General features: G+C 33.8%; 4 protein-coding genes and 3 long non-coding RNA genes across 10 annotated transcripts; 3 read left to right on the forward strand and 4 right to left on the reverse strand.

Moving 5' to 3' along the window:
- Window positions 1-914: 914 nt before the first annotated feature.
- Window positions 915-20,056, forward strand: LOC124434571. Of its 2 annotated transcripts, none has more exons than XM_046984453.1 (5): window positions 915-1,059; window positions 1,369-1,425; window positions 1,496-1,703; window positions 14,228-14,382; window positions 19,857-20,056. In XM_046984453.1, the coding sequence occupies exons 1-5, from the start codon at window positions 985-987 to the stop codon at window positions 19,941-19,943; spliced, it is 582 nt and encodes a 193-aa protein (XP_046840409.1). In that variant the 5' UTR covers window positions 915-984; the 3' UTR covers window positions 19,944-20,056. The 2 variants fall into 2 exon arrangements, with proteins under 2 accessions (XP_046840409.1, XP_046840410.1); XM_046984454.1 differs by lacking the exons at window positions 915-1,059; window positions 1,369-1,425; window positions 1,496-1,703 and adding exons at window positions 12,770-12,984; window positions 13,294-13,350; window positions 13,421-13,628.
- Window positions 2,794-6,789, forward strand: LOC124434580. The gene is made up of 4 exons (XR_006944829.1): window positions 2,794-2,822; window positions 5,766-5,981; window positions 6,096-6,097; window positions 6,765-6,789. It is a non-coding gene; the product is annotated as an uncharacterized LOC124434580 (long non-coding RNA).
- LOC124434573 lies at window positions 3,113-23,107 on the forward strand. 2 transcript variants are annotated; one of them, XM_046984459.1, is made up of 6 exons: window positions 3,113-3,350; window positions 3,659-3,715; window positions 4,086-4,293; window positions 4,634-4,791; window positions 4,859-4,952; window positions 23,008-23,107. In XM_046984459.1, exons 1-5 carry the CDS (start codon window positions 3,150-3,152, stop codon window positions 4,937-4,939), a joined length of 705 nt encoding a protein of 234 aa, XP_046840415.1. In that variant the 5' UTR covers window positions 3,113-3,149; the 3' UTR covers window positions 4,940-4,952; window positions 23,008-23,107. The 2 variants fall into 2 exon arrangements, with proteins under 2 accessions (XP_046840415.1, XP_046840414.1); XM_046984458.1 differs by lacking the exon at window positions 23,008-23,107 and having other exon boundaries at window positions 4,859-5,052.
- LOC124434570 lies at window positions 8,797-10,973 on the reverse strand. Of its 2 annotated transcripts, none has more exons than XM_046984452.1 (6): window positions 10,895-10,973; window positions 10,366-10,583; window positions 10,000-10,056; window positions 9,734-9,929; window positions 8,964-9,118; window positions 8,797-8,897 (listed from the first exon to the last, which is right to left on the reverse strand). In XM_046984452.1, the coding sequence occupies exons 1-6, from the start codon at window positions 10,956-10,958 to the stop codon at window positions 8,811-8,813; spliced, it is 777 nt and encodes a 258-aa protein (XP_046840408.1). In that variant the 5' UTR covers window positions 10,959-10,973; the 3' UTR covers window positions 8,797-8,810. The 2 variants fall into 2 exon arrangements, with proteins under 2 accessions (XP_046840408.1, XP_046840407.1); XM_046984451.1 differs by having other exon boundaries at window positions 9,722-9,929.
- Window positions 11,297-12,273, reverse strand: LOC124434576. Its single transcript, XM_046984462.1, has 3 exons — window positions 12,057-12,273; window positions 11,558-11,716; window positions 11,297-11,490 (listed from the first exon to the last, which is right to left on the reverse strand). Exons 1-3 carry the CDS (start codon window positions 12,205-12,207, stop codon window positions 11,465-11,467), a joined length of 336 nt encoding a protein of 111 aa, XP_046840418.1. The 5' UTR covers window positions 12,208-12,273; the 3' UTR covers window positions 11,297-11,464.
- LOC124434579 lies at window positions 13,261-14,161 on the reverse strand. The gene is made up of 2 exons (XR_006944828.1): window positions 13,652-14,161; window positions 13,261-13,508 (listed from the first exon to the last, which is right to left on the reverse strand). It is a non-coding gene; the product is annotated as an uncharacterized LOC124434579 (long non-coding RNA).
- On the reverse strand, window positions 21,430-22,981 carry LOC124434577. Its single transcript, XR_006944826.1, has 2 exons — window positions 22,069-22,981; window positions 21,430-21,924 (listed from the first exon to the last, which is right to left on the reverse strand). It is a non-coding gene; the product is annotated as an uncharacterized LOC124434577 (long non-coding RNA).
- Window positions 23,108-23,699: the final 592 nt, after the last annotated feature.

Raw genomic sequence — 23,699 nt, forward strand, 5'->3', positions numbered from 1 at the left:
GACCATTATTCAGTCTTAATAAAGCATATTAAGTAGTGTCGGCTCATCTGTTGACGATTGTTCAACACAGGATTATCGCGATTAAAGACAGATCACAGTGGATGTATGTGAGTTACAGTAAATCACAGCTTGTAAATATTGCACTGAGTTTACAGTAGATGACACTATATAGGTTACAATGAAATACAGTAAATGATCCTCGCTCTTGCTTGCTGTAGTTTTTTGACCATTCATCACCCTACTAGATAACTTAAGGACTGATATTTTATCATCAGGATCTGATGTTTACCAAATTCTTTATAATTTCATCGCCATGTGTTTGAACCTTGATCTTCTAATCCTATTGTAGAAAGAACAATATCTTTCAAAAGAAATCAGTTGGGTAGGGCTGAATACATGAATATAATTTTGATTCCCTAAACCTACTCAGCCAACTGGATAATCAACCCTTGAGGAAATGAACAATAATAACACAATATCTAAATTAGTATTCTGTATTTAGAGATTTAGAAAATACCATTGTTCTCCATCGTTTTCACTCCATTTATGGATTTTACTTGAGCTTTAAATCCCACACTACTTCATGAATTTTAGGCACTATGGGATATAGAACATCAAAATACTAGATGCTGATTGGTCGAGTGGCTTTGGCCACAAACTTTAGGACAGATAATTTGTCATCAGGATCTTATGTTTACCAAATTCTTTATATTTTCATCGCCAAGTGTTCGAACCTTGATCTTCGAATCCTTCTGTAGAAAGGACAATCTCTTTCAAAGAAAATCAGTCGGGCAGAGCTGAATACATGAATATAAATTTAACTCAAAATTTTAGTTCTAGTTTCACGTGTAATAAAGCATGGCTTTTCGTTCACAATTATATCATCCTAAACTCAAACATTTACTTCTTCCAAGCGCGTTATTTGTCTGTGGCTTGATTATTTTTATTTGTGGATTGGTGAGAACCTTTCATGTTGGAGAAAAAATGCCAAGAAATGCCAAAGAAAAAAGAATTGTTCAAGCACGAAATGATTATGTTGAATGGTGGAATGGCTTTCCTGTAAGGTCATTTATGAAATCTGTAAGACATTACTGTCTTAGCAGAAGCGATTTAACGACCTGCGGCGTTTATTTTTGTATCTCACAGTTATAAGAACATTCTTGAAACTTTGCTGTAATAACTTCGCTTAGTTAACAAAATCGTCTTCGTATCTTTTACACAAATAAGTCACGTCCACATTCTTGAGGAGTTTACACTTAAATACACATTTAAGTATAAATAGTAAATAATGAATTCATATTCTGCTCTTAAAGTAGTTTTTTGATAATAAATTCATCTTAATAATGATCTGTTATTGTTTTATTATAGCTGATGCTTAGTGTTCTGTTGGGAATCGTTGCTGTATTATATGAGAAACCGTTATTTGTAAGTTATGGCTATCTGTTGACACGTATGATCGTCATCATATTAAACACTCATTGTTCTATTTTTATAGTTCAAAATCGCTGTTGTTTCAATTGCTGTATGTTTTGTTCTGTCAATATTCTCGTTGATGCTGGACTCTGCTGAACTTTTTTGGTTATCTCAAAGTGTGCAAGACATGAATTTGTTGAAAATGAAAGGATTTGACTGCAAGGATTCTACCCCGACGTATGATAATGGTTATAATACAGAATGTCAATGTACAAAAGGCGATAATACAAGTTAGTAAATATGTTTTATTTACCGTCTTCAAGATCTGTGTGGGGAAGTTTTTACTACGTCTCAAAAATGACCTGGAGGCAAAGTCTATTCTTGACCAAATCGGTCAACTGGAAGCTGCGTCTACTACCTTCTGGTACCGGCCGAATACTGCTATTGGTACGTGTAGATTATGACGTGTAGATTATCACTGATAGATTAAATTACCGGTAACGATGATTTTAATCCTCCGCTTCTTCACAAAAATTATAGAACAAACGCAATCCATTGGAGCATTAAATATTTATTTTATAGGTTCGACCTTCTCTTTTTATCTTAGTTGGACTTCTTGTGAACTATTGATGGCTCAGTATTATGTCTACTTTATAATTGTGTTCTTCACATCATGTTCCTGTGGTCTCTGTTTGTTCACGCTTGCCTCTTTTGTGCTTAAGCGTAAGTCGATTTCACAGGTAAGTTGACGTTATGTTTTATAAACTATTAAAGTTTTTGTTTAATATAATATTTGTTTCCCAATAGATCAAAAATGCAAATGCAGGGAGCGTAGATGAGACTCCATTGTGCGACGACTTTGATAATCTTCATGGTAGTTACGTCACATCGTAAATTCTTCAATTACATTGAACGATAACTCAGTGCTTTCATATTTAACTTTACAATGTCAAGAAAAATGTGTAACATGCAATGTCAAAAATATGAAGATTTTAATTCACATCTAACCCCAGGACCCTTTCATCTCCAAAAACAACAACACCATGTTCTTGCATGGAGACTCGCTTCCAGTTCCTCACTAGGAACATAAACTCTTATTGTTTGAGCATTGTTGCATTTTAATGCAACACACTTCGGACACTTGGTTTATCCGTTGATGATTGCACAATTTGTGTTGTTAGTGATTAAAAACAATACTAAACCCTTCCACCAATCATACAAATGACAACACCATATCTTCTTGAAGTGTTGATTTCTCACCACCAAAAGTATAAGCTTATATAATACAGTTTGACCATTATTCAGTCTTAATAAAGCACATTATGTAGTGTCGGTTCATCTGTTCATGATTGTAAAACACAGGATTATCGCGATTAAAGACAGATCACAGTGGATGTATGCGAGTTACAGTAAATCACAGCTTGTAGATATAGCACTGAGTTTACAGTAGATGACACTATAGGTTACAGTGAAATACAGTAGATGATCCTTGCTCTTGCTTGCTGTAGTTTTTTGAGCATTCATCACCCTACTAGATAACTTAAGGACTGATATTTTGTCATCAGGATCTGATGTTTACCAAATTCTTTATAATTTCATCGCAATGTGTTTGAACCTTGATCTTCCAATCCTATCATAGAAGGACAATATCTTTCAAAAGAAATCAGTTGGGAAGCCTGAATACATGAATATAATTTTAATTTCCAGTTATTGTTCTAGTTTCACGAGTAAACAGCATGGCTTTTCGTTCACAATTTTGTCATCCTAAACTCAAACACTTACTGCTTCCAAGCGCTTTATTTGTTTGTGGCTTGATTATTTTTATTTGTGGATTGGTAAGAACCTTTCATGTTGGAGAAAAAATGCCAAGAAATGCCGAAGAAAGAAAAACTGTTCAAGCACGAAATGAATATGTTGAATGGTGGAATGGCTCTCCTGTAAGCTCATTTATGAAACTTATAAAACACTTCTGTCTTCAACAGAAGTGATAAAACGACCAATAGCGTTAATTTTTTATCTTGCAGTTGTAAGAACATTCTTGAACCTTTGCTGTTATAACTCCGCTTTGTTAAAAAATCGTCTTCGTATCTTTTACACAAATAAGTCACCTCCACATTGCTGAGGAGTTTACGCTTTAATGCGCATTTAAGTATAAATAGTAAATAATGCATTCATATTCTCCTCTTAAAGTAATTTTTTGATAACAAATTCATCTTAATAATGATCTGTTGTTGTTTTATTATAGCTGATGCTTAGTGCTCTGTTGGGAATCGTTGCTGTATTATATGAGAAACCGTTAGTTGTAAGTTATGGCTAAGTAATAAAGTTAATAATTTGAACCAAGAAGTATCGTTATGTGCTCTTAGATGTTCATTGATCAAATTAGTGCAGTCTTGAAAAGGATTGTTACCGTTTTTGTTGACTGATGGTTAAACATCACTAGCGGTGATCATCATAAAAGCACTTGTTTGCTATTCGGCTCGCTGGTTCATACGTCACAAGGTTGATTGTGAAGGAAACGTGTGCCTGAATCAGGGCTGAATTGTCAAACATCAGTCAACACAACAACCAACAATCCAATCTCAGACTGCATTATTCCAGACAGTCCACATCTACAAACATGGCAATGTGTGGTCGTCACTATTTTAAATACGCGTTGTTCTTTTTTATAGTTAAAAATCGCTGTTTTTTCAATTGCTGTATGTTTTGTTCTGTCAATATTCTCGTTGATGCTGGATGCTGGTGAATTAGCTTGGCTATCTCTAAATGTACACCATATGAAATTCTTGAAAATGGAAGGATTTGTTTGCAAGGATAGTTTTCTTAGGCACAAAGTCTACAATTTTACAGTTTGTGAATGTAAACTGGGCGAAGAAACTGGTTAGTATAGAATCACAGTCTTAATGAAGGTCAAATAGGAAACTATTTCACAAGGTATAGAAACATCGGAGTTCAGAAAGCTCAAGTTTGTTTCTTTTAACCACTGATCAAAGATATAACAAATTTACTTATTATTTAATCACTTTAATGGTTAGTTAATTTTAACTATAAGACTCCGACAGACCACTCGCTCAGCCAATCAGAATGAAGAAAACTCTTAAATGTGAAATGAATTATGAAAATCCAACTGTCTCATCCAATGTTGATACAATACATCTACAAACATTTCCCAGCAATATTTAGTACAATAAGGAGCATTAAATATTTATTTATTTTATAGGATCGACCTTCTCTTTTTATCTTAGTTGGACTACTTGTAAACTATTACTTGCTCAGTATTATGTCTACTTTATAATTGTGTTCTATACGTCGTGTTCCTGTGGTCTCTGTTTGTTCACGCTTGCCTATTTTGTTCTTAAGCTTAAGTCGATGTCACAGGTAAGTTGACGTTATGTTTTAAACACTGTTAAAGTTATTGTTTAATATAATATTTGTTTCCCTATAGATCAAAAATGCTGGGAACGTGGATGAGAAGCCATTGAACGAAGACTTTGATAATCTTCATGGTAGTTACGTCACATCGTAAATTCTTCAATTACATTGAACGATAACTCAGTGCTTTCATATTTAACTTTACAATGTCAAGAAAAATATGTAACATGCAATGTCAAAAATATGAAGAGTTTAATTCACATCTAACCCCAGGACCCTTTCATCTTCAAAAACAACAACACCATGTTCTTGCATGGAGATTGGCTTCCAGTTCCTCATCAGGAACATAAGCTCTTATTGTTTGAGCATTGTTGCATTTTAACGAAACACATTTCGGACACATGGTTCATCCGTTGATGATTGCACAACTTGTGTTGTTAGTGATTAAAAACAATACTAAACCCTTCTACCCATCATACAAAGGACAACACTATATCTTCTTGAAGAGTTGATTTCTCACCGCCAAAAGTATAAGCTTATATAATACAGTTTGACCATTATTCAGTCGTAATAAAGCATATTATGTAGTTTCGGTTCATCTGTTGATGATTGTACAGCACAGGATTATCGCGATTAAAGACAGATGACAGTGGATGTATGCGAGTTACAGTAAGTCACAGCTTGTAGATATAGCACTGAGTTTACAGGAGATGACACTATAGGTTACAGTGAAATACAGTAGATGATCCTTGCTCTTGCTTGCTGTAGTTTTTTGACCATTAATCACCCTACTAGATAACTTAAGGACTGATATTTTGTCATCAGGATCTGATGTTTACCAAATTCTTTATATTTTCATCGCCATGTGTTTGAACCTTGATCTTCCAATCCTATTATAGGAAGGACAATATCTTTCAAAAGAAAGCTGTTGGGAAGCCTGAATACATGAATATAATTTTAATTCTCAACTATTGTTCTAGTTTCACGAGTAAACAGCATGGCTTTTCGTTCACAATTATATCATCCTAAGCTCAGGCATTTACTTCTTCCATGCGCTTTATTTGTTTGTGGCTTGATTATTTTTATTTGTGGATTGGTAAGAACCTTTCATGTTGGAGAAAAAATGCCAAGAAATGCCAAAGAAAAAAAAACTGTTCAAGCACGAAATGAATATGTTGAATGGTGGAATGCCTTTCGTTTAAGCTCATTTATGAAACTTATAAAACACTTCTGTCTTCAACAGAAGTGATAAAACGACCAGTAGCGCTAGTTTTTTATCTTGCAGTTGTAAGAACGTTCTTGAACCTTAGCTGTGATAACTCCGCTTTATGAATGTTTTTTATGAAGTGCGGTATTTGAAAATTAAATCAAGATATGATCTTCGCACTTTGCTGGACAATTTAAGCAATCGTCTCAGTTATGTATAAAAAACATTCATACGACATTCCTTTCACGAGAAAACATGAGCCCAACAATATTGACCTGCTCACCACTGTGTGACTTCATAGCTCAGTAGGTCAGAGCACTGCACCGGCACCGCAGAGGTCATGGGTTCGAATCCCGTTGAGTCACCTGATTTTTTCAGGTCCTGAGACGATTGCTTAAATTGTCCAGCAAAGTGCGAAGATCATATCTTGATTTAATAACTCCGCTTTGTTAAAAAATCGTCTTCGTATCTTTTACACAAATAAGTCACCTCCACATTGCTGAGAAGTTTACGCTTAAATGCACATTTAAGTGTAAATAGTAAATAATGCATTCATATTCTCCTCTTAAAGTAATTCTTTGATAACAAATTCATCTTAACAAATCGTCATCGTATCATTTACACAAATAAGTCAAGTCCACATTGCTGAGGAGTTTACGCTTTAATGCGCATTTAAGTATAAATAGTAAATAATGCATTCATATTCTCCTCTTAAAGTAATTTTTTGATAACAAATTCATCTTAATAATGATCTGTTGTTGTTTTATTATAGCTGATGCTTAGTGCTCTGTTGGGAATCGTAGCTGTATTACATGAGAAACCGTTAGTTGTAAGTTATGGCTAAGTAATAGATAGACATAAAGGTAGACATAAACGTAGACATAAAGTTAGACATAAAGGTAGACATAAAGGTAGACATAAAGATAGACATAAAGGTAGACATAAACGTAGACATGGGGGTAGACATAGTTGCACACATAAAGGTAAGACATGCAGACATATACAGGTAGACATATAGACATAAAGGTATACATAGTTGTAGATTATAAAGGTATACAAATAGGTATACATAAAGGTGAAGACATTAAAGGTGAAGGTAGACATGAAGGTAGAAAAAGGTGACATAAAGTTGACATATACAGATACAGGTGCATATATAGAAATATTATGGTATACATAAAGAGAAATAGAAGGTAGACATTAAAGGTAGACATAAAGGTAGACATAAAGGTACATATAAATAAATACAGAAATGAAATGTATACATAAAGGTAGAAATAAAGGTATACATACAGCAGAAATAAAAGATACATAGAAATAAAGGCTGACATAGTAGAAATAAACTAGACATAAATGCTGGATGAAAGAAGACACAAAGGCAGACAAAAGGGACATAAAGTAGGCATAAAGATAAACACAAAGATAAACATAAAGGACAGACATGAATAAAGGAGACATAAAGGAGACAAGAAATGAAGGCTAGACATGAAGGAATAAAGGAAGAAAGGAAGGAAATAAAGAAATGAAATATGGAAGAAATGGAAATGGACATAAATGGACATAAAGGAACATAAAGAAATAAACATAAAGATAAATAGATAAGGAACATAGAAGGCAGACACATACATAAAGTAGAAAAACATGGTAAGACATGAAGCATTGACATAAAGGTGATTAAAATACATAGATAAAGGGTGTAGAAATAGTAGCAGAAAGGTAGCTGGTTGACATAAAGGTAGACATAATATATAAAGGTAGAAAAAAGGTATACATAAAGGTGACATAAAGAAATAAAGGTAGACATAAACGAAATAAAGGAAAGGATAAACATAAAAGAAGACATAAAGGTAGACATAAACATAAAGACATAAACGTAGACATAATGGTAGGTAAAGTAAACATAAAGATAAATAAAGGGACATAACGGACATAAGGAAAATATGTCAAAGCTTATGGTCCAACCTAATGAACACCCAGTGACGACATATTGTGATTTCAGATAAAATGAAAGGTAAAAAACCCACAAAAAATCCTTCATTGGTCTTCATACTTCAATGTTTAACCCTAAAATACAATTGATGAAAACGGGCACGCGCAATATCAGCTATTTACAGAATTGAATATTGAATAAAAAGGCTTCGATAACTACATTTGCCTAAATTGCAATAGCAAAGAAAGAATTCATTTTTGTACTGGGGTGGTAAATGGTCATTAAGTTATCTGTACTGCCAACTATTGTAACCTACTGGTAACTCCTGGTAACTACTGGTAACTACTGTTAATTATGGTAACTACATGTAACTACTGTTAACTACTGGTAACTACTGGTAACTACTGTAACTTACTGTAACTGACTGTAACTTACTGTAACTTACTGTAACTTACTGTAACTGACTGTAACTTACTCTAACTTACTCTAACTTACTCTAACTTACTGTAACTTACTGTAACTGACTGTAACTTACTGTAACTTTTATTCATACTCTGTCATCTGTCTTTAATCACAAACAGCACATGTTGCGCATACATCAAAAGATCAACAGACACTACGAAGTGTGCTCCATTAAAACCACTGATTAAAACTAAACAATGCTCAAACAAGAAGAGCTTATGTTCCTGATGAGGAACTGGAAGTGAATCTCCAAGAGAATGCCCGATAGTGTTGTTCTTTTTGAAGATGGAAGGTTCAGGATTGTTCTGGGATTAGATATAAAATTATACTTGGAAAATATGACGTGAATCAAAATCTTCATTATTTTTTGACATTGTAAAATTAAATATGAAAGAACTGAGTTATCGTTTAATCTAATTGAAGAATTTACGATGTGACGTGACTACCATGAAGATTATCAAAGTCTTCATTCAATGGAGTCTCATCCACGCTCCCTGCATTTGTATTTTTGATCTATGGGGAAACAAATATTATATTAAACAATAACTTTAACAGTTTATAAAACATAACGTCAACTACCTGTGAAATCGACTTAAGCTTAAGAACAAAATAGACAAGCGTGAACAAACAGAGACCACAGGAACACGATGTAAAGAACACAATTATAAAGTAGACATAATACCGAGCCATCATTAGTTTACAAGAAGTCCAACGAAGAGCATAAGAGGTCGAACCTATGAAATAAATAAATATTTAATGCTCCTTATTGTACTAAATATCACAGGGAAATGTTTGTAGATGTATTGTAATTGTATCAACATTGGATGAGACAGTTGGATTTTCGTAATTCATTTCACATTTAAGAGTTTTCTTTGTTCTGATTGGTTGAGCAAGTGGTCTGTGGGCCTCTTATAGTTAAAATTAATCGAGATTAAGATCGCATCGTAGGTTGGTTGAAAAAAAAACCAGACACATACACAAAACATTGGAGGCGTATCGTTTTCCATGTAGATTGGATGAAGCAATTGAATAAGACTTAAAACGACAAGTTTGCAATTTTGTGTAAAATCAATGGATTGCGTTTGTTCTAAAATTGTTGTAAAGAAACGGAGGATTAAAGTCATCGTTACCGGCAATTTAATCTACCAGTGAAATTCTACACGTCATAATCTACCCGTACCAATAGCAGTATTCGGCCGGTATCAGAAGATAGTAGCCGTAGCTTCCAGTTGACCGATTTGGTCAAGAATACACTTTGCCTCCAGGTCATTTTTGAGACCTAGTAAAAACTTCCCTACACAGATCTTGAAGACGGTAAATAAAACATATTTACTAACTTGTATTATTACCTTTTGTACATTTACATTCTGTATTATAACCATAATCATACGTCGGGGTAGAATCCTTGCAGTCAAATCCTTCCATTTTCAAGAACTTCATGTATTGTACACTTTCAGATAACCAAGAAAGTTCAGCAGAGTCCAGCATCAACGAGAATATTGACAGAACAAAACATACAGCTATTGAAACAACAGCGATTTTGAACTATAAAATAAGAACAACGAATGTTTAAAATGATGACGATCATACGTGTCAACAGAGAGCCATAACTTACAACTAACGGTTTCTCATATAATACAGCAACGATTCCTAACGCAGCACTAACCATCAGCTATAATAAAACAACACCAGATCATTATTAAGATGAATTTATTATCAAAAAACTACTTTAAGAGCAGAATACGAATGCATTATTTACTATTTATACTTAAATGTGTATTTAAGTGTAAACTCCTCAAGAATGTGGACGTGACTTATTTGTGTAAAAGATACGAAGACGATTTTGTTAACAAAGCGAAATTATCACAGCTAAGGTTCAAGAATGTTCTTATAACTGTGAAATAAAAAAATAAACGCCGCAGGTCGTTAAATCGCTTCTGCTAAGACAGTAATGTTTTACAGATTTCATAAATGACCTTACAGGAAAGGCATTCCACCATTCAACATATTCATTTTGTGCTTGAACAGTTCTTCTTTCTTTGGCATTTCTTGTCATTTTTTCTCCAACATGAAATGTTCTCACCAATCCACAAATAAAAATAATCAAGCCACAAACAAATAAAGCACTTGGAAGAAGTAAATGCCTGAGCTTAGGATGATATAATTGTGAACGAAAAGCCATGCTGTTTACTCGTGAAACTAGAACAATAGTTGAGAATTAAAATTATATTCATGTATTCAGGCTTCCCAACAGCTTTCTTTTGAAAGATATTGTCCTTCCTATAATAGGATTGGAAGATCAAGGTTCAAACACATGGCGATGAAAATATAAAGAATTTGGTAAACATCAGATCCTGATGACAAAATATCAGTCCTTAAGTTATCTAGTAGGGTGATTAATGGTCAAAAAACTACAGCAAGCAAGAGCAAGGATCATCTACTGTATTTCACTGTAACCTATAGTGTCATCTACTGTAAACTTAGTGCTATATTTACAAGCTGTAACTTACTGTAACTCGCATACATCCACTGTGATCTGTCTTTAATCGCGATAATCCTGTGTTGTACAATCATCAACAGATGAACCGAAATTACATAATATGCTTTATTACGACTGAATTATGGTCAAACTGTATTATATAAGCTTATACTTTTGGCGATGAGAAATTAACATTTCGGGAAGATATAGTGTTGTCCTTTGTATGATGGGTGGAAAGGTTTAGTATTGTTTTTAATCACTAACAACACAAGTTGTGCAATCATCAACGGATGAACCAAGTGTCCGAAGTGTGTTTCGTTAAAACGCAACGATGCTCAAACAATAAGAGTTTATGTTCCTGATGAGGAACTGGAAGCCAATCTCCATGCAAGAACATAGTGTTGTTGTTTTTCAAGATGAAAGGGTCCTGGGGTTAGAAATGAATTAAAATCTTCATATTTTTGACATTGCATGTTACACATTTTTCTTGACATTGTAAAGTTAAATATGAAAGCACTGAGTTATCGTTCAATGTAATTGAAGAATTTACGATGTGACGTAACTACCATGAAGATTATCAAAGTCGTCGTTCAATGGAGTGTCATCCACGTTCCCTGCATTTATTATCTGTAAGGAAACAAATATTATATTAAACAATAACTTGAATAGTGTATAAAACATAACGTCAACTTACCTGTGAAATCCGCTTTAGAATAAGAACAAAAGAGGCAAGCGTGAACAAACAGAGACCACAGCAACATTGATGTAAAGAACACGATTATAAAGTAAACATAATACTGAGCCATCAATAGCTTACAAGAAGTCCAACTAAGATAAAAAGAGACGGTCGAACCTATAAAATAAATAAATATTTAATGCTCCTTATTGTACTAAATATTGCTGGGAAATTTTTGTAGATGTATTGTATCATTATTGGATGAGATAGTTGGATTTTCGTAATTCATTTCACATTTAAGAGTTTTCTTTATTCTGATTGGCTGAGCGAGTGATCTGTCGGAGTCTTATAGTTAAAATTAACTAACCATTAAAGTGATTAAATAATAAGTAAATATGTTATATCTTTGATCAGTGGTTAAAAGTAACAAACTTGACCTTTCTCAACTCGGATGTTTCTAGACCTTGTGAAATAGTTTCCTATGTGACCTTCATTAAGACAGTGATTCTATACTAACCAGTTTCTTCTCCCAGTTTACATTTACAAACTGTAAAATTGTAGACTTTGTGCCTAAGAAAACTATCCTTGCAAACAAATCCTTCCATTTTTAAGAATTTCATATGGTGTACATTTAGAGATAGCCAAGCTAATTCACCAGCATCCAACATCAATGAGAATACTGACAGAACAAAGCATACAGCAATTGAAAAAACAGCGATTTTGAACTATAAAAAAGAACAGCACGTATTTAAAATAGTGACGACCACACATTGTCATGTTTGTAGATGTGGACTGTCTGGAATAGTGCAGTCTGAGATTGGATTGTTGGTTTTTGTGTTGACTGATGTTTGACAATTCAGCCCTGATTCAGGCACACGTTTCCTTCACAATCAACCTTGTGACATATGAACCAGCCAGCCGAATAGCAAACAAGTGCTTTTATGATGATCACCGCTAGTGATATTTAACCATCAGTCAACAAAAACGGTAACAATCGTTTTCAAGACTGCACTAATTTGACAATGAACATATAACTACTAGATAACTTAAGGACTGATATTTTGTCATCAGGATCTGATGTTTACCAAATTCTTTATATTTTCATCGCCATGTGTTTGAACCTTGATCTTCCAATCCTATTATAGAAAGGACAATATCTTTCAAAAGAAATCAGTTGGGCAGGGCTGAATACATGAATATAATTTTAATTCTCAACTATTGTTATACTTTCACGAGTAAACAGCATGGCTTTTCGTTCACAATTATATCATCCTAAACTCAGGCATTTACTTCTTCCAAGCGCTTTATTTGTTTGTGGCTTGATTATTTTTATTTGTGGATTGGTGAGAACTTTTCATCTTGGAGGAAAAATGCCAAGAAATGCCAAAGAAAGAAGAACTGTTCAAGCACAAAATGAATATGTTGAATGGTGGAATGCCTTTCCTGTAAGGTCATTTATGAAACCTGTAAAACATTACTGTCTTAGCAGAAGCGATTTAACGACCTGCGGAGTTTATTTTTGTATCTCACAGTTGTAAGAACATCCTTGAACCTTTGCTGTAATAACTCCGTTTTGTTAACAAAATCGTCTTCGTATCTTTTATACAAATAAGTCACCTCCACATTGTTGAGGAGTTTACGCTTAAATACACATTTAAGTATAAATAGTAAATAATGCATTCATATTCTGCTCTTAAAGTAGTTTTTTGATAAGAAATTCATTTTAATAATGATCTGGTGTTGTTTTATTATAGCTGATGCTTAGTGCTGCGTTAGGAATCGTTGCTGTATTATATGAGAAACCGTTAGTTGTAAGTTATGGCTATCTGGTGACACGTATGATCGTCGTCATTTTAAACATTCGCTGTTCTTTTTTTATAGTTCAAAATCGCTGTTGTTTCAATTGCTGTATGTTTTGTTTTGTCAATATTCTCGTTGATGCTGGACTCTGCTGAACTTTCTTGGTTATCTGAAAGTGTACAATACATGAAGTTCTTGAAAATGGAAGGATTTGACTGCAGGGATTCTACCTCGACGTATGATAATAGTTATGATACACGATGTAAATGTACAAAAGACGATAAAAAAGGTTAGTAAATATGTTTTATTTACCTTACCGTCTTCAAGATCTGTGTAGGGAAGTTTTTACTAGGTCTCAAAAATGACCTGGAGGCAAAGTCTATTTTTGAAGAAATCGGTCAACTGGAAGCTAAGGCTACTATCTTCTGATACCGGCCGAATACTGCTATTGGTACGGGTAGATTATGACGTGTAGAATTTCACTGGTAGATTAAATTACCGGTAACGATGATTTTAATCCTCTGTTTCCTTACAACAATTTTAGAACAAACGCAATCCTTTGATTTTACACAAAATTGCAAACTTGTCGTTTTAAGTTTTATTCAATTGCTTCATCCAATCTACATGGAAAACGATACGCCTCCAACGTCTTGTGTATGTGTCTGTTTTTTTTCAACCAACCAACGATGCGATCTCAATCTCGATTAATTTTCACTATAAGAGGCTTACAGATTACTTGCTCAACCAATCAGAATAAAGAAAACTCTTAAATGTGAAATGAATTACAAAAATCCAACTGTCTCATCCATGTTGATACAATACATCTACAAAAATTTCCCTGTGATATTTAGTACAATAAGGAGCATTAAATATTTATTTATTTTATAGGTTCGACCTCTTATTCCCTTAGTCGGACTTCTTGTAAACTAATGATGGCTCAGTATTATGTCTACTTCATAATTGTGTTCTTTACATCGTGTTCCTGTGGTCTCTGTTTGTTCACGCTTGCCTCTTTTGTTCTTATTCTAAAGCGGATTTCACAGGTAAGTTGACGTTATGTTTTATACACTGTTAAAGTTATTGTTTAATATAATCTTTGTTTCCTTATAGATAATAAATGCAGGGAACGTGGATGCCATGGAAGCCATTGAACGACGACTTTGATAATCTTCATGGTAGTCACGTCACATCGTAAATTCTTCAATTAGAAAAACGATAACTCAGTGCTTTCATATTAAAATTTACAATGTCAAGAAAAATGTGTAACATGCAATGTCAAAAATATGAAGATTTTAATTGATTTCTTACTCCAGGACCCTTTCATCTTCAAAAACAACAACACCATGTTCTTGCATGGAGATTGGCTTCCAGTTCCTCATCAGGAACATAAGCTCTTATTGTTTGAGCATTTTTGCGTTTTAACAGAGCACATTTCGGACACTTGGTTCATCCGTTGATGATTGCACAACTTGTGTTGTTAGTGATTAAAAACAATACTAAGCCCTTCCACCCATCATACAAATGACAACACCATATCTTCTTGAAGTGTTGATTTCTCACCGCCAAAAGTATAAGCTTATATAATACAGTTTGACCATTATTCAGTCTTAATAAAGCATATTAAGTAGTGTCGGTTCATCTATTGGCGATTGTTCAACACAGGATTATCGCGATTAAAGACAGATCACAGTGGATGTATGCGAGTTACAGTAAATCACATCACAGCTTGAAAATATTGCACTGAGTTTACAGTAGATGACACTGTAGGTTACAGTGAAATACAGTAGATGATCCTCGCTCTTGCTTGCTGTAGTTTTTTGACCATTCATCACCCTACTAGATAACTTAAGGACTGATATTTTATCATCAGGATCTGATGTTTACCAAATTCTTTATAATTTCAACGCCATGTGTTTGAACCTTGATCTTCTAATCCTATTGTAGAAAGAACAATATCTTTCAAAAGAAATCAGTTAGGTAGGGCTGAATACATGAATATAATTTTGATTCCCTAAACCTACTCAGCCAACTGGATAATCAACCCTTCAGGAAATGAACAATAATAAGAAAATATCTAAATTAGTATTCTGTATTTAAAGATTTAGAAAATACCATTGTTCTCCATCGTTTTCACTCCATTTATGGATTTTACTTGAGCTTTAAATCCCACACTACTTCATGAATTTTAGGCACTATGGGATATAGAACATCAAAATACTAGATGCTGATTGGTCGAGCGGCTTTTGCCAGAAATTTTAGGACAGAGAATTTGTCATCAGGATCTTATGGTTAACAAATTCTTTATATTTTCATCGCCAAGTTTTCAAACCTTGATCTTCGAATCCTTCTGTAGAAAGGACAATCTCTTTCAAAGAAAATCAGTCGGGCAGAGCTGAATGCATGAATATAAATTTAACTCAAAATTTTAGTTCTAGTTTCAAGTGTAATAAAGCATGGCTTTTCGTTCACAATTATATCATCATAAACTCAAACATTTACTTCTTCCAAGCGCTTTATTTGTCTGTGGCTTGATTATTTTTATTTGTGGATTGGTGAGAACCTTTCATGTTGGAGAAAAAATGCCAAGAAATGCCAAAGAAAGAAAAATTGTTCAAGCACGAAATGATTATGTTGAATGGTGGAATGGCTTTCCTGTAAGGTCATTTATGAAACCTGTAAAACATTACTGTCTTAGCAGAAGCGATTTAACGACCTGCGGCGTTTATTTTTTTATCTCACAGTTATAAGAACATTCTTGAAACTTTGCTGTAATAACTTCGCTTAGTTAACAAAATCGTCTTCGTATCTTTTATACAAATAAGTCACGTCCACAATTTGGGGATTTTACGCTTAAATGCACATTTAAGTATAAATAGTAAATAATGCATTCATATTCTGCTCTTAAAGTAGTTTTTTGATAATAAATTCATCTTAAAAATGATCTGTTGTTGTTTTATTATAGTTGATGCTTAGTGTTCTGTTGGGAATCGTTGCTGTATTATATGAGAAACCGTTATTTGTAAGTTATGGCTATCTGTTGACACGTATGATCGTCATCATTTTAAACACTCGTTGTTCTTTTTTTATAGTTCAAAATCGCTGTTGTTTCAATTGCTGTATGTTTTGTTCTGTCAATATTCTCGTTGATCCTGGACTCTGTTGAACTTTTTTGGTTATCTCAAAGTGTGCAAGACATGAATTTGTTGAAAATGAAAGGATTTGATTGCAAGGATTCTACTCCGACGTATGACAATGGTTATAATACAGAATGTAAATGTACAAAAGGCGATAATACAAGTTAGTAAATATGTTTTATTTACCGTCTTCAAGATATCTGTGGGGAAGTTTTTACTAGGTCTCAAAAATGACCTGGAGGCAAAGTCTATTCTTGACCAAATCGGTCAACTGGAAGCTACGGCTACTACCTTCTGATACCGGCCGAATACTGCTATTGGTACTGGTAGATTAAATTACCGGTAACGATGATTTTAATCCTCCGTTTCTTCACAAAAATTATAGAACAAACGCAATCCATGGGAGCATTAAATATTTATTTATTTTATAGGTTGGACCACTTATTCCCTTAGTCGGACTTCTTGTAAACTAATGATGGCTCAGTATTATGTCTACTTTATAATTGTGTTCTTTACAACGTGTTCCTGTGGTCTCTGTTTGTTCACGCTTGTCTATTTTGTTCTTAAGCTTAAGTCGATTTCACAGGTAAGTTGGTGTTAAGTTTTATACACTGTTTAAGTTATTGTTTAATATAAAATTTGTTTCCCTGTAGATAATAAATGCAGGGAGCGTAGATGACACTCCATTGAACGACGACTTTGATAAACTTCATGGTAGTCACGTCACATCGTAAGTTGTTCAATTACATTGAATGATAACTCAGTGCTTTCATATTTAACTTTACAATGTCAAGAAAAATGTGTAACATGCAATGTCAAAAATATGAAGATTTTAAATCATTTCTAACCCCAGGACCCTTTCATCTTCAAAAACAACAACATCATGTTCTTGCATGGAGATTGGCTTCCAGTTCCTCACCAGGAACATAAGCTCTTATTGTTTGAGCATTGTTGCATTTTAACGAAACACATTTCGGACACTCGGTTTATCCGTTGATGATTGCCCAACTTGTGTTGTTAGTGATTAAAAACAATACTAAACCCTTCTACCCATCACACAAAGGACAACACCATATCTTCTTGATGTGTTGATTTCTCACCGCCAAAAGTATAAGCTTATATAATACAGTTTGACCATTGTTCAGTCGTAATAAAGCATATTATGTAGTGTGGGTTCATCTGTAGATGATTGTACAACACAGGATTATCGCGATTAAAGACAGATCACCGTGGATGTATGCGTGTTACAGTAAGTCACAGCTTGTAAATATAGTACTGAGTTTACAGTAGATGACACTATAGATTACAGTGAAATACAGTAGATGATCCTTGCTCTTGCTTGCTGTAGTTTTTTGACCATTCATCACCCTACTAGATAACTTAAGGACTGATATTTTGTCATCAGGATCTGATGTTTACCAAATTCTTTATATTTTCATCGCCATGTGTTTGAACCTTGATCTTCCAATCCTATTATGGGAAGGACAATATCTTTCAAAAGAAAGCTGTTGGGAAGCCTGAATACATGAATATAATTTTGATTCCCTAAACCTACTCAGCCAACTGGATAATCAACCCTTCAGGAAATGAACAATAATAAGACAATATCTAAATTAGTATTCTGTATTTAAAGATTTAGAAAATACCATTGTTCTCCATCGTTTTCACTCCATTTATGGATTTTACTTGAGCTTTAAATCCCACACTACTTCATGAATTTTAGGCACTATGGGATATAGAACATCAAAATACTAGATGCTGATTGGTCGAGCGGCTTTTGCCAGAAATTTTAGGACAGATAATTTGTCATCAGGATCTTATGGTTAACAAATTCTTTATATTTTCATCGCCAAGTTTTCAAACCTTGATCTTCGAATCCTTCTGTAGAAAGGACAATCTCTTTCAAAGAAAATCAGTCGGGCAGAGCTGAATGCATGAATATAAATTTAACTCAAAATTTTAGTTCTAGTTTCAAGTGTAATAAAGCATGGCTTTTCGTTCACAATTATATCATCATAAACTCAAACATTTACTTCTTCCAAGCGCTTTATTTGTTTGTGGCTTGATTATTTTTATTTGTGGATTGGTGAGAACCTTTTATGTTGGAGAAAAAATGCCAAGAAATGCCAAAGAAAGAAAAATTGTTCAAGCACGAAATGATTATGTTGAATGGTGGAATGGCTTTCCTGTAAGGTCATTTATGAAATCTGTAAAACATTACTGTCTTAGCAGAAGCGATTTAACGACCTGCGGCGTTTATTTTTTTCTCACAGTTATAAGAACATCTTGAACCTTTGCTGTAATAACTTCGCTTTGTTGACAAAATCGTCTTCGTATCTTTTACACAAATACGTCAAGTCCACATTGTTGAGGAGTTTACACTTAAATAAACATTTAAGTATAAATAGTAAATAATGCATTCATATTCTGCTCTTAAAGTAGTTTTTTGATAATAAATTCATCTTAAAATTGATCTGTTGTTATTTTATTATAAATGATGATTAGTGTTCTGTTGGGAATCGTTGCTGTATTATATGAGAAACCGTTAGTTGTAAGTTATGGCTATCTGATGACCCGTATGATCGTCATCATTTTAAACAGTCATTGTTCTTTTTTTATAGTTCAAAATCGCTGTTGTTTCAATTGCTGTATGTTTTGTTATGTCAATATTTTCGTTGATGCTGGACTCTGCTGAACTTTCTTGGTTATCTCGAAGTGTACAATACATGAATTTCTTGAAAATGAAAGGATTTGACTGCAAGGATTCTACTCCGACGTATGATAATAGTTATGATACACAATGTGAATGTACAAAAGGCGACAATACAAGTTAGTAAATATGTTTTATTTACCGTCTTCAAGATATGTGTGGGGAAGTTTTTACTAGGTCTCAAAAATGACGTGGATGCAAAGTCTATTCTTGACCAAATCGGTCAACTGGAAGCTACGGCTACTACCTTCTGATATCGGCCGAATACTGCTATTTGTACGTGTAGATTACGACGTGTAGAATATCACTGGTAAATTAAATTACCGATAACGATGATTTTAATCCTCCGTTTCTTCACAAAAATTATAGAACAAACGCAATCCATTGGAGCATTAAATATTTATTTATTTTATAGGTTCGACCTTCTCTTTTTATCTTAGTTGGACTCCTTGTGAACTAATGATGGCTGGGTATTATGTCTACTTTATAATTGTGTTCTTTACGTCGTGTTCCTGTGGTCTCAGTTTGTTCACGCTTGCTTATTTTGTTCTTAAGCTTAAGTCGATTTCACAGGTAAGTTGACGTTATGTTTTATAAACTATTAAAGTTTCTGTTTAATATAATATTTGTTTTATGTTTGTGCATTTACTTTATAATATTTGTTTCCCTATAGATCAAAAATGCAAATGCAGAGAGCGTAGATGAGACTCCATTGAACGACGACTTTGATAATCTTCATGGTAGTCACGTCACATCGTAAATTCTTCAATTAGATTGAACGATAACTCAGTGCTTTCATATTTAACTTTACAATGTCAAGAAAAATGTGTAACATGCAATGTCAAAAATATGAAGATTTTAATTCACATCTAACCCCAGGACCCTTTCATCTCCAAAAAGAACAACACAATGCTCTTGCATGGAGACTCGCTTCCAGTTCCTCATCAGGAACATAAGCTCTTATTGTTTGAGCATTGTTGCATTTTAACAAAGCACGCTTCGTACACTTGATTCATCCGTTGATGATTGCACAACTTGTGTTGTTAGTGATTAAAAACAATACTAAACCCTTCCACCCATCATACAAATGACAACACCATATCTTCTTGAAGTGTTGAGTTCTCACCGCCAAAAGTATAAGCTTATATAATACAGTTTGACCATTATTCAGTCGTAATAAAGCATATTATGTAGTTTCGGTTCATCTGTTGATGATTGTTCAACACAGGATTATCGCGAATAAAGACAGATCACAGTGGATGTATGCGAGTTACAGTAAATCACAGCTTGTAGATATTGCACTGAGTTTACAGTAGATGACACTACATAGGTTACAATGAAATACAGTAGATGATCCTTGCTCTTGCTTGCTGTAGTTTTTTGACCATTCATCACTCTACTAAATAACTTAAGGACTGATATTTTGTCATCAGGATCTGATGTTTACCAAATTCTTTATAATTTCATCGCCATGTGTTTGAACCTTGATCTTCTAATCCTATTGTAGAAAGAACAATATCTTTCAAAAGAAATCAGTTGGGTAGGGCTGAATACATGAATATAATTTTGATTCCCTAAACCTACTCAGCCAACTGGATAATCAACCCTTGAGGAAATGAACAATAATAACACAATATCTAAATTAGTATTCTGTATTTAGAGATTTAGAAAATACTATTGTTCTCCATCGTTTTCACTCCATTTATGGATTTTACTTGAGCTTTAAATCCCACACTACTTCATGAATTTTAGGCACTATGGGATATAGAACATCAAAATACTAGATGCTGATTGGTCGAGTGGCTTTGGCCAGAAACTTTAGGACAGATAATTTGTCATCAGGATCTTATGGTTAACAAATTCTTTATATTTTCATCGCCAAGTTTTCAAACCTTGATCTTCGAATCCTTCTGTAGAAAGGACAATCTCTTTCAAAGAAAATCAGTCGGGCAGAGCTGAATACATGAATATAAATTTAACTCAAAATTTTAGTTCTAGTTTCAAGTGTAATAAAGCATGGCTTTTCGTTCACAATTATATCATCATAAACTCAAACATTTACTTCTTCCAAGCGCTTTATTTGTTTGTGGCTTCATTATTTTTATTTGTGGATTGGTGAGAACCTTTCATGTTGGAGAAAAAATGCCAAGAAATGCCCACGAAAGAAACACTGTTCAAGCAGGAAATGAATATGTTGAATGGTGGAATGCCTTTCCTGTAAGGTCATTTATGAAATTTGTAAAACATTACTGTCTTAGCAGAAGCGATTTAACGATCTGCGGCGTTTATTTTTTTATGTAACAGTTATAAGAACATTCTTGAACCTTTGCTGTAATAACTTCGCTTTGTTAACAAAATCATCTTCGTATCTTTTACACAAATAAATCACGTCCACATTGTTGAGGAGTTTACGCTTAAATGCACATTTAAGTATAAATAGTAAATAATGCATTCATATTCTGCTCTTAAAGTAGTTTTTTGATAATAAATTCATTTTAATAATGATCTGTTGTTGTTTTATTATAGCTGATGCTTAGTGCTCTGTTGGGAATCGTTGCTGTATTATATGAGAAACCGTTATTTGTAAGTTATGGCTATCTGTTGACACGTATGATCGTCGTCATTTTAAACACTCGTTGTTCTTTTTTTATTGTTCAAAATCGCTGTTGTTTCAATTGCTGTATGTTTTGTTCTGTCAATATTCTCGTTGATGCTGGGCTCTGCTGAACTTTCTTGGTTATCTGAAAGTGTACAATACATCAAGTTCTTAAAAATGGAAGGATTTGACTGCAAGGATTCTACCCCGACGTATGATTATAGTTATGGTACAGAATGTGAATGTACAAAAGGCGATAATACAAGTTAGTAAATTTTTTTTTATTTACCGTCTTCAAGATCTGTGTGGGGAAGTTTTTACTAGGTCACAAAAATGACCTGGAGGCAAAGTCTATTTTTGATGATATTGGTCAACTGGAAGCTAAGGCTATTATCTTCTGATACCGGCCGAATACTGCTCTTGGTACTGGTAGATTATGGCGTGTAGAATTTCACGGGTAGATTAAATTACCGGTAACGATGATTTTAATCCTACGTTTCTTTACAACAATTTTAGAACAAACGCAATCCATTGATTTTACACAAAATCGCAAGCTTGTCGTTTTAAGTTTTATTCAATTGCTTCATCCAATCTACATGGAAAACGATACGCCTCCAACGTTTTGTGTATGTGTCTGTTTTTTTTTCAACCAACCTACGATGTAATCTCAATCTCGATTAATTTTAACTATAAGAGGCCCACAGACCACTTGCTCAACCAATCAGAATAAAGAAAACTCTTAAATGTAAAATGAATTACGAAAATCCAACTTTCTCATCCAATGTTGATACAATACATCTACAAACATTTTCCAGCAATATTTAGTACAATAAAGAGCATTAAATATTTATTTATTTTATAGGTTGGACCTCTTATTCCCTTAGTCCGACTTCTTGTAAAGTAATGATGGCTCAGTATTATGTCTACTTTATAATTGTGTTCTTTACATCGTGTTGCTGTGGTCTCTGTTTCTTCACGCTTGTCTATTTTGTTCTTAAGCTTAAGCCGATTTCACAGGTAAGTTGGTGTTAAGTTTTATACACTGTTTAAGTTATTGTTTAATATAATATTTGTTTCCCTATAGATCAAAAATGCAAATGCAGGGAGCGTGGATGAGACTCCATTGAACGACAACTTTGATAATTATACGTTTGTAACATGTTTGTAACATTTGATAACTTTGATAATCTTCATGGTAGTCACGTCACATCGTAAATTCTTCAATTAGATTGAACGATAACTCAGTGCTTTCATATTTAACTTTACAATGTCAAGAAAAATGTGTAACATGCAATGTCAAAAATATGAAGATTTTAATTCATTTCTAACCCCAGGACCCTTTCATCTTCAAAAACAACAACACCATGTTCTTGCATGGAGATTGGCTTCCAGTTCCTCATCAGGAACATAAGCTCTTATTGTTTGAGCATTGTTGCATTTTAACGAAACACACTTCGGACACTTGGTTCATCCGTTGATGATTGCACAACTTGTGCTGTTAGTGATTAAAAACAATACTAAACCCTTCCACCCATCATACAAAGGACAACACCATATCTTCTCTAAGTGTCAATTTCTCACAGCCAAAAGTATAAGCTTATATAATATTGGTTGACCATTATTCAGTCTTAATAAAGCATATTATGTAGTTTCGGTTCATCTGTTGATGATTGTACAGCACAGGATTATTGCGATTAAAGACAGATGACAGTGGACGTATGCGAGTTACAGTAAATCACAGCTTGTAGATATAGCACTGAGTTTACCGTAGATGACACTATATAGGTTACAGTGAAATACAGAAGACGTCTTTGCTCTTGCTTGCTGTAGTTTTTTGACCATTAATCACCCTACTAGATAACTTAAGGACTGATATTTTGTCATCAGGATCTGATGTTTACCAAATTCTTTATATTTTCA

The sequence above is a fragment of the Xenia sp. Carnegie-2017 genome, unplaced genomic scaffold (assembly GCF_021976095.1).
Source record: "Xenia sp. Carnegie-2017 unplaced genomic scaffold, XeniaSp_v1 HiC_scaffold_14, whole genome shotgun sequence".
Classification (NCBI taxonomy): Eukaryota; Metazoa; Cnidaria; class Anthozoa; order Malacalcyonacea; family Xeniidae; genus Xenia; species Xenia sp. Carnegie-2017.